Source organism: Phocoena phocoena, chromosome 1 (assembly GCF_963924675.1).
Source record: "Phocoena phocoena chromosome 1, mPhoPho1.1, whole genome shotgun sequence".
NCBI lineage: Eukaryota > Metazoa > Chordata > Mammalia > Artiodactyla > Phocoenidae > Phocoena > Phocoena phocoena.
In genome coordinates, this window is record NC_089219.1 from 111,499,659 (window position 1) to 111,509,784 (window position 10,126).

General features: G+C 57.9%; 2 protein-coding genes across 2 annotated transcripts; both read right to left on the bottom strand.

The window, feature by feature from the left end:
- Positions 1-379: 379 nt before the first annotated feature.
- Positions 380-6,346, bottom strand: S100A16 (S100 calcium binding protein A16). The gene is made up of 3 exons (XM_065895850.1): positions 6,219-6,346; positions 1,419-1,596; positions 380-1,104 (listed from the first exon to the last, which is right to left on the bottom strand). The coding sequence occupies exons 2-3, from the start codon at positions 1,569-1,571 to the stop codon at positions 946-948; spliced, it is 312 nt and encodes a 103-aa protein (XP_065751922.1). The 5' UTR covers positions 1,572-1,596; positions 6,219-6,346; the 3' UTR covers positions 380-945.
- A 1,726-nt stretch (positions 6,347-8,072) lies between these two features.
- On the bottom strand, positions 8,073-9,050 carry S100A14 (S100 calcium binding protein A14). The gene is made up of 3 exons (XM_065896335.1): positions 9,021-9,050; positions 8,434-8,580; positions 8,073-8,210 (listed from the first exon to the last, which is right to left on the bottom strand). Exons 1-3 carry the CDS (start codon positions 9,048-9,050, stop codon positions 8,073-8,075), a joined length of 315 nt encoding a protein of 104 aa, XP_065752407.1.
- Between the last annotated feature and the right edge of the window lie 1,076 nt (positions 9,051-10,126).

The following is a 10,126-nucleotide window of genomic DNA, read 5'->3' on the forward strand; positions in this document are numbered from 1 at the left end:
ACTTTCTCATCCCATAAACTTCTCTGTGTATTAGAACAATCTGTACATGAGAATTCAGTATCTCTGTGCTATTCATGACTCAAGACTGAGGGTTGCAGCGCCTCTCTCATGGAATTTCAGTGAGGACAAAATGGGATACACTGTGTGCCCAGAAGTTGAATGTGAGTTGAGCTTGGTCTGGGAGGGCCCAGAGGTGATGACACGTGTGGCCTTTGGCCCTTTATGGAGGAGGGAAGTAGGTGCTGACCCGGGGCTGACAGCACCAGCTGGGACCCAGAGTTCTACTTCTTTCTTGCTCTGCCCTCTAGGTGAGATTTCCCCTTGCCACCCCCCTTGCACCGGGGCCCATGGCAAAGATCACCAAGGCATGAGGAAGTTCCAAGGAGTGGAAAGGTTTTAATGAACATCACAAAGGGACTTGGTGAGGGGGACACAAACTCCAAATCCAGCCTTTGTTGCCCATTTCAGTGGCTCAGGAGGGAGGGGGCTCAACCCTGTTTCCAGACCCAGAGGCAGCTGGAGGGCAATCCCTGGAAGTCTCCTCTACCCAGCAGAGGGGCTGAGGGAAAGGGGAGAGAGGAGTCTCTGCTGGTGTTGCCAGGAACAGGGAGACCTGAAGCAGCAAGCTGACCTCTAAGGTCAGGAGAGACCCGGAATCAGGCAGGAACATCAGAGGTCAGAAGGGTAGATAACAGGTGGGGAAACTCTTGGGTCCCCATACAGCACTGTCACAGAGGGGCCCCAGGGTCTGCTGGCTCCAGGGACTGAGACCCTCAGGGGGACACCCCCAGACAGAGACACTCACAAAGAGGCCCTGACATCCCCACTTGCCCCGTTCAGCAATTGTCAGGAGAAGGTCTAGAGGGAGAAGAGAGGACAGGGGTCTGGGTGGGCAGAGGAGGGAGCCTAGGAAGAGCATGGGGGAGGGGACGGTGGGAGGGTCCTCTAGCTGCTGCTCTGCTGCTCCTGCTGGCGGATAAGGTTGGCGATGGGACTAGTGATGCCGCCTATCAAGATCCAGTACTCGTCGAAGCTGATGCGCCCATCGTGGTTGGCGTCCAGGTTCTGGATGAGCTTATCAGCAGCCCTTCGGTTCCCGGTGTCCTGGCGAGGAACTGAGGGTCAGCAATACTGAGGTGGCAGCTCTACAGAGGCCCCAGCAAGGACCCTAGGCAGAGTCCAGGGTCTGGCCTGGGCTGCTGCTGCCCTTGGAAGATGGGAACAGAGCCCTCACTGGCTCAGGCCTGGGCACCCTGAGGACAGAGGGCTGGGCGGGGTGGAGACCCCTGGTTTTGGGGGGATAACTCTGAAAGGACAGAAGCGGAGGTGGGGAAGGAAACCCAGAGAGGGCAAGAGCTTCAGGAGCTGGGTGGGGTAGGGGCACGGAGAGGCCAGGCCCTTGGGTGGGGGGACCTCACCGTCAGCATATGGTTGAGCTCCTTCTGAAGCATCTTCCGGAAGCTGCTTTTGCTGATCTTGTCCTTGGCCAGGCTGTGCTTGGACACGTATTTGTAGAAGTTTTCCACCAGGACGACCACCGCCTTCTCCAGCTCTGTGTAGGAGTCCGCCATCTCACAGCCTCACACCTCGCAGGGCCTGGGTGCCAGGATGAGGGGAGGTGAGGAGACGCCACAGGCCACACCTGCTCCTTCGCCTCTCTGCCCCTGTCCACCCGCTGGGCCCACCCCCTGGGCATCTGGCCCCCCAGGCTGGCTGGTCCTCAGGAGGAAGTAAGCAGGGAAAGGGGAACCCAGGGTGGGCCTGGAATGAGAACTATGTGTCTCCTCTCATCCAGGTGCTCTCCAGCTCAACAGCCTCAACGGGTTTTCCAGGCACTTCCCCAGCCCCAGGCACTGAGCTTGTCAGAGCCCCAGAGAGAACAAGAGGCTCCTGGGAAGAGGATGAGAGCCAGTGCCCATCCTTCCGCCTTCTCCATACCTGGCCCACCCAGAGGCCCTGGCCCGGGGACAAGCACAGCTAGAAACTGCTAGGACGGGCCACGTCCCCCACCCCCAGGGCTGGCCGAGACCCCTGCCCCAGGCAACAAAGCAGGAGGCGGGGACCTAGGCTCTCCTCAGTCCTTTCCGCCAGGCTCCAGGACAGTGCGTCCCGGGTCTCAGGCCATGGCTGCCCTTCTCTGATAAAGGATGATGTCCCGATCCATCAAGTGAGGCTTTGTGCAGGCCCCCAGCCAGCCCCGGCTAGCCTAACCTCCCTCATACCCACCCCAAAATATACAGCAGGATACAAGGGCCCCTCCCCACCCCATTACCTAAGGAGGAGCCCAGAGGTTCAGCCCCAGCTGGAGACAGCTGAAGATGGAGCCTCCACAGCCAGCCAGAGGCTACACACAACAGCCCCCTGCTCCAGGACAAAAGGCACTCACATTGCAAGCGGATACAGCCTACTGAATAACAGGATATGAGGGGAACAGGCGGATCTCCTCTGTGAGTCGCCGCCCATGCCCAGAGCCCCCCCAAGTGAACCCTGGCAAATGAGCCTCCCTTCCCGCCCCCAAGCCCAGGAATGAGTTGCAGCTGCCTTGCCCATCGGGTCTTGGCAAGGGAAGGTGGACACCGCCACCAGGGCATCTCATGGTTCGATAATGGAAGGGAAGTCTGCTTCCCCGAGCCCCACCGCAGCCCCTGCCCCTGCCACCTGCTTTCTAATCCTCCTCCTGACCATCCATCCCTCCTCCTGTGCCCATTGCCCTGCCCTCTCCACCTAGCTGAAGCCTGCCCAAACCGCACCTCCAGGGAAAACTGCCCTGACCCTTGCCCTCTGGTCCTCCTCCCCTGACTCCCACAGACTCTCAGCCAGCCTTGGCTGGGCCCACTAGCTGCTGTGACTGCAGTCTCTTCCTGGATCATCTCTCCCCAGACACCAGAACTTCCTTGAAGCAAGGATAGTGTTTCTTATATGCAGCCATTGTGTTAGGACTGGGAGACTTTGGGACCAAGTGAGTCCCAAAAATTCTGGATATACAACTTTAAAAAATTTTTAAATCCTGGATATACAACCTCCCTGCTTTTAATCTCTGCATCTCCTCTCGCCCACGTGGCCTGGCCCAATGCTTTGCTCAAGGTAGATGCTCTATAAATATTCCACCTCCTGCCAGCCCTGATACCAGGTATCCAAGGCCCCTGACCACTCTTCGAAGATTTTTCTTTTACTAAACTTCTTCTGGAGAAAGGGTGAGACCCAGAAGGACTAAGCCAGGATGGAGGAAGGAAGGAGAGTTGAGAGGGAGAGGGGTCAGTTTAGGGCAACTCTAACCAGGAATCCTACCCTTCTCTCCCCTGCCTTGTCCACCTGACCGCTCTGGTCTGTGGCCGAAAGAATGAAGTATGGAACCAGGACTGTAGGAAACCATTTTCTTTTTCCAGTACTCTTTATTTATTGTGTGTAATTGTGCGGTTCAATGTTTATACCTTTGTAAGACTTTCATACAAATGCTCTAACATTCACAAATGAGGACAAAAATGTTTCAATCCATGAACTGTCTGCCCTGCTGCCCTTGGGTGGGCAGTTGCCCAGGCCTACGACCAGTATTCCTGGGGATTCCGAAAGCTGCACCCGTGTCGGCAAGGACTGTGTCATGCCCTACTCCCAACCAGCCTTGGGAGTGGGGAGAACGTTCAGAGAATCCCCCACTTTCACCATCCCAAACCTTGTTCCCCAAGTGAGGAATCCTGTGGGAAATAGGGAGAGGAAAGGATAATAAATGGGTTTGGGGGGCAGTGTGTCTCTGTCCCTCTCGCCACTGGCCAAGCACTCCCCTCCCACCACCTGCCATCTTGGAGCCCAGTCCTGCCCTTCCTTGATACCATGCCTCAGCCTCTACCTGGCAAGACACAGGTGAGCTCCCAGGAGACATCTCAGCACCTGCTGTCAGGTACACAGTCACCCCAGAGAGCTGCGCTTCAGCTCCCAGGCCTCCCAGTAGTCCCCACCCCACCTTCTTCTGATCAATTGGACAATGCTGGAGTTAACAATTTGGACAAATGCTTTTCTGAAGCTTCTTCTGAAGGAAAAGAAGAGTCAGGTGTCATTACCCTTTCTCCCTCCCTTCCCTGGGGGTCAGGAGACAGGCTCTGCCACCACACCCATGCCAAGGTCACCTGCCCCTCCTGCCTGCTCAGTCCTCCCACCAAACCAGGCCAGAGGGTCCCCAGGCATGTGGTTGGGGGGAGGGGAGGTGGTGGGCCATCCCGTCAGCCCCTCCCTGGGAAGGGTGGGGCAGGAGGTAACTCCTGCATTGACTTTGCCACAGGTTGATCCTGGCCTGAGGGGGAGGGAGGAGGTGGACAGTACACTGGAGCCTTCCAAAACAATGAGAATGGAGGGACTCAGCCTCCAAAGGACCCTCTCACCTGGGCCCCCAACCCTCCTGCAATGTTCACTGTCTCCTCCTTGGCTGATTCATCACTGAGCAACCAAGAGGCCCCCACCCTGCCCACCTCAGCCCAGCTTGTTGACTTCTCCAAAAGCCCAAATTGCCCTGACACCATGCTCCTGGGTCTCAGCCACTCCAGCCTCACCCTCCCACCCCCAGGTGCTGGGCCCCACCCCTCCAAGTGCCTCCTCTTCACCCTCCATCTCTTCAACTCCCCAGTCCCTTTCCGTGTGGAGCCCTGAACATCCACCACACCCTCTAAAACTCACCTCCTCTTCCCACCTCCACACACATTTCTTGAGTCTTAAATTGTTCCCAAGTGTTGGGATATGTCCCTGGACTCCTATCCCTCCTAGTCACCTCTCCTCTAGAGCCTAGGCCACTCTCAAGCCTCAATTTGGCATTCTCTGCATTCCTTTCATCTACCTTGAATTTGTTCACTCATTTATCCACCATTCACTCGCTTACTCTCTCCTTCATTTCCTACTTAATTCACTCATTTGCCCCAGCTGCCTGCAATACACAGGGAAGGCTGCAATCTACACTGGGCTGGTAATGCTTTACTCAATTTGCAAGGTTGTTTCAAATTAACCTCTCCAGCCTCTCCAGCTCCATTCTCTGTTCCCTCTTCTCCTGCTCTTTTCCCAGTTCCAGAGGCTACTATCTCACACAAGTGTCCCTGCCTACCCCCCAGCCCCACCCTCACAGGACTCACTGCATCTAATCCACACAAATGTACACAATCACAATGAGCAAGGAATTCTGCCATTTCTGATACCCTCTGCTTGGGTGACCCATCTACCCTCCAAACTCTTCTGCTTTCAGAATACGTAGCTGGAGGAAGAAGACTATTCCTCAGAAATTTCTTTCCAAACAAGTGAAGTTGGAGGAGTTTGGTGTGGACACACACACACACACACACACACACACACACACACACACACACACACTGCTGCCCCAGGCCTCACCAACACCCAGAGAGCTCTTTTCTAGTCGATGGGGAAAGTCTGAGCTCCTGCTCACCGGCACTCCAGGGCTCCGTCGTGGGTCTCTAAGCACACCAGCCCTCATTCCCTCCGACCTGGGCCAGGCAGGGCAAATGCTCTACAGGGCAGGGGACTCCACCAAGCAAAGCAAGTCAAGCCAGAACCTGCCTGGGTCTTGAGGTAGAGGAGAAGCTGCCCAGTTTCTGGGCCCCTCTCCTGGAGTTCAGGCTCCAGGGGGGCCTTACCCAGGTTCCTCCTGGGCCCCATCGTCCCTCCCAAGAAACAGCTCCCAGAGCACTTGGGGCCAGTGTCCGGCACCTACCTGAGTCGAGAGAAGCAACCCAGGCCCCTGCCTCCCCTCCTCGGGCTGCTCTCAGGCTCCCTGGGCCCTCCCTGGCTTCTCCTGGACCCCATCACCTCTCCCAGACACAGCGCCCAGCGAGGCCTGTGTCCAGGGTCTGGCTACTCCCCAACCTCCACCAAACACATCTGCCCTTTTTCTGCTGGGGAAAATCAGAGCAGCTGAGAGCAAAGCTTCTGAACACTCTGCCCGGTGGCCCAGCCCTGGGAGAGGAACCCGGTCAGCTGCTGGGCTGGGGAGGGGGTCTTGCCACCCCATCCACTCATCTGAAGGCCTCTCCAACCCCCAAGTCCACCGGAACGCTCCATTCCCGTACTGGCCTTTTGGGAAAGTTAACAATTGACGAAATCTTCCTGCTCAGTCTCTGCAGGCCCCCCTCCTCAGGCCCCCTTCACTGCCCCTTGTCCGGGCCTCCCAAGCCTGCAGGGCCCCTCCGGCAGCCCCAGACCTCCCAGGACGGGCCTGGGGTGCTCACCTACCTTCTTGGTCCACCTCCTCTCCTGCGGGGCTCTGAGACCTGGGCTCTGGCACTGCCAAGTAGCTACGAGCTCAGCCAGCCAGGACTCCTCCCCGCTGCACTCCCAGAATCTGTCCCACTCCCTCCCAGCCCTGCCTGGCGCAGCTGGCTCAGTGGGGAGGTAAGGTCTGAGCTCCCTCTTGACTTGGCCCTGGGGTTGGGCCCATGTTAAAGGGATACACACCTTTTTAACACCCTCCTGCCCCCACCCCAGAGGGAGTGGTGCAAGCGGGCGCTCCCCCAACCCCACCCTCCTAACCCTGCAGGGCCTGAACAGAATTTACAACTTTGAGAAAGGAAGGGAAAGACTGTCACCTGCCCTTCTCACCTGGGTCACTGGGAGCCCCGTTTCAGGGACCCCTAACAGGCAAGTTCAGTTAGTATTCCAGGCCAGCCTGGCTGGCCGCTTAAATCTCCTTGCTGTTGGGATTTCCGTGGGCTACAGTCAAAAGGGCCCAGAGCGTGGTTCCTTGCCTTCCACCTCCAGTGCACCCGTCCCTAGGACCTCTTGTGTGCAGCAGCGGATCCCTCTGGAAACACCCCTCCACCCCTTCTCCAAGATACCCAAGGAGATTGGCCAGTTTGATGTCCCAGAGGCAACAGCTGACGCCAGAAGGGACCCATCCCCCCACTCCAGTGACTTCTGCTCACTGGCCTCTCACTCTGTGTCAGGCTCTCTGCTAAGTGCTTTACATCTTGTGTCCCATCCCCATTTTACAGATGAGGAAACTGATACTCTGAGAATACGCCCCAAGTTCCAAAGATAGTACGTGGCAGAGCTGGGATTCAAACCCAGGTTGGTCAGCCTGTTTCTCGGCCTCACATTTCCCCTGCTACCAGTCAGCCAGGCTCACCTGGGTTCATATTCTTCTCCCCACATGTGCACACACGCCCGCCTCTCCTGTCAGAGGGCCAGGTCACTGGCAAAGTACAGCCTGTCCCTCAGAGAGAACCAGGTCTTCCACCTTTTAGGCCTTTTGCCATCCTCAACCCAAATCCACGGGGGAAAGTGAGGCCCCTATTTGCCTCCACTGCCGACCACTGCAGTCCCACAGGTACCGTGCCACCCAATGACTCTGCCATTCACCCCAACACCTCCTCACCCACGGACACTTGGGGTGGGGATGGGGTTCAGTCAAGACAACGTCTTTCATTTTTTCCATCTTCTTTATTAATCAAATGATACAAAACAACTATCATTCTGTAAATGCCCAAGCACCCAGCTGGTCCTCTCACTTCCAAAACTCACCTCCTCAGCCTCTCCCCCACCCTGCTCTCTCTCTTCCCCTGCCCTAAGCCAGGGAGACAGGGTCCTGAGAGGAGGCTGGGGCAGAGCTGGGGGCAGGGAGGGACAGCACTGGACAGACGGTTGGGGTTGGGGAAGAGATTAGGAGGGGTAGGTTCGTAGAGACCCTTTATAGTACCGAATATCCATTCCTCCTTCCACCCCCTTCAAATCAGTTCCCATAGCTCAGCTCCTCTCTGCCCTTCCACCACTACTAAATGACTTGGCCCTTACAGCATCCTCAACCCTCCAGCAGCCCTCCAATACATCCCTGGCCCCAGCCACCCCCTGAGCCTCCCCCAGGTGGGGACCCCTGGACCCATTAGCCCCACGGAGCTCCCAGGGATGAAGTACACAGAGGCCCCAGGAAGGGCCATGATGAACCTGAACGTTGCAGAGGTGAGACAGGTGGGGCTGGGGAATAGTGCGGGGGTGGTGGAGAGAGGAGTTTTATTTCCAGGCCCCCCAGGCTCTGGAGGCCCCCTTTCCCCAATATCCCCCCGCCGCCGAATTCCAGGGGAAGGTTTTCAACTCCCCCGGACAGGGCTCTCCAGCTTCACACTCTTGGCTGCTTCTCCAATCAGCTCCCAGAAAGTCCCGAACTCCAGTTTAGAGTCTTTACAGCTGCCCAAGTTGGCAATTTTCTCTTCCAGCCCACAGTTGTTCTGAAAGGAGGGAAGACACCACAGCTCAGCCAAGCAGCACCTTCCAATCTTCCCACTCCGCCCTACCCAGGGGCAGAAAGCAGGTCCTGAGCCTACCTGGCACTGACAAGGGGAAGGGCTGGGGTTTGCCAGTGCCAGGGGCCTTGGCAGTGTGGGTGGGGTCTTGGAGTACTTGCTTGGGAAGTCAGGGTACTGTCTGGGGCGGGGTCCACTCCCTCAGTACCGGCATGAGGTGGGGCAGCTGCTGGGTGACCAGGTCCCGTAGCTCGGAGGGGGTCAGCGTCTCCTTCCCACCCTCCACCGAATACTGGTGGAAGTTCTTGATCAGGGTCTCGATGGCCCTCTCCACGTCACTGAATTCCTGGGCATCCTGAGGGCAAGGGACATGGCCCATGTTGCAGAGGTCCCACCCATCCTATGACACCCCGTTTCCCCAGAAGCCCGGCAGAGCCAACAGGGCAGAAGACAGCTGGCAGGAACGTGGGCCCTCGCCCACTCCAGAGCCCAGCATCCAGCCCCTTTGCCCCCACTGTCCTCTGCCCTGAGCCATGTGTCGGGCAAGGCTTCCTCCCCACCTCCCCCCAGCCTCCAGGCAGGGCAGGTCCCAGCATGAGACCCAGGCGTCCTCTTCCAGGGAGGGCCCATCTGCATCACCCTATGTAGGCACCAGAGAGGGTTCAGGTCTCACAGGCAGGGTCTGGAGTGCAGAGCAAGGCCAAGGTGAGGGGGCAGAAGTCAGTGAGGGACATAGACGCTCAGGGTGAAGGAGGGGAGAGTGGGAACAGAAAGGCCAGGAATGAATGGGCTCACCTGCACGTTGGCTGACCCACACTGTCCCATGGTGCTTGGTCCTTTGGTGAGAGTGTTGTCGTCCTACAGCCGGCCCCAGAGGAGCTGATGTCTCATGATCTGCTCAGAGGAGGGGGGAGGCTGAGCTAAGGAGAGAACTCAGCATTTCTTTCTCAACTATCCCCTTTGGCTGCACCCCAGATATTCTGTGCCTCACCCAGGGGGTCAGAGCCAACTCCACACAAGCCCCATCCCTGCCCAGGCTCCCGGAGCTAAGGTCACAGCCCCCACGCCAACCTATTTAGAGGGAATTCCTTGAGCCTCACCTTAGCCTCCTTCCTCCCATCCCTTCCAACCCCCCACCCCTGTTCCATACACACACACCAGCCTCCAGGGCCTGGTCCCCCAGACCCTCCCCTGGCAGACTAGGGTAGGATAGGTTAAGCATGCCTTCTGGACCGGGGACAGCCCATTTTGGGTGAAAAGCCCTGGGACTCCTTACCTGCTGGCAACCGCTGAGACAGGACTGGAAGAGCCAGTGCACCTGAGCTCAGCTCTTATACCTGGGGGAAGGGAGGGGAGGCAGGGGGCTGGGCCTCATCCCGAAGCCAGCCCTGCTCCTGCAGCCGCCTGGGCTGTGAGCCAGCCCAGCGGGGGCCCCACCTCCATTGGCCGCAGCTCCGAGATCCCGCCCCGCACCCGGGCCACGAGGAGGGAACCATGGAGAGCTGGGTCTGGGATGCCCCTGGCCCCAGACCAGCAGGCGGAGTCCAGGGAAGATAGGGAGGGGAAGCTGGGGGCGGGGGGGGGGGGGGGGGGGGGGGGGGGGGGAGGACTTGGAAACGCTGTGGTGTGGAGCCTGGGAGGAAAGGCCTGGAGGAAATGTAGGACAGGAAAGGGTTCTTAGGGGGCTCTGAGTCAGTCACCAGGAAAGAAGGAGAAGCAGAGGTTGGTCAAGGCGGGTTTTGTGGCCTTGAAGGAATGAGGGACACGTGGGTTGAAGTACTTTAATGTGTCACACACACACATTCCTCCCCTCAAGGCCGATTTAGATAGTGACACTCAAGCCTGCCCAGCCTTGCCGAGTCCTAATGGCAGAAATTTGGGTCTGGAGGAAGGAGCCAGAG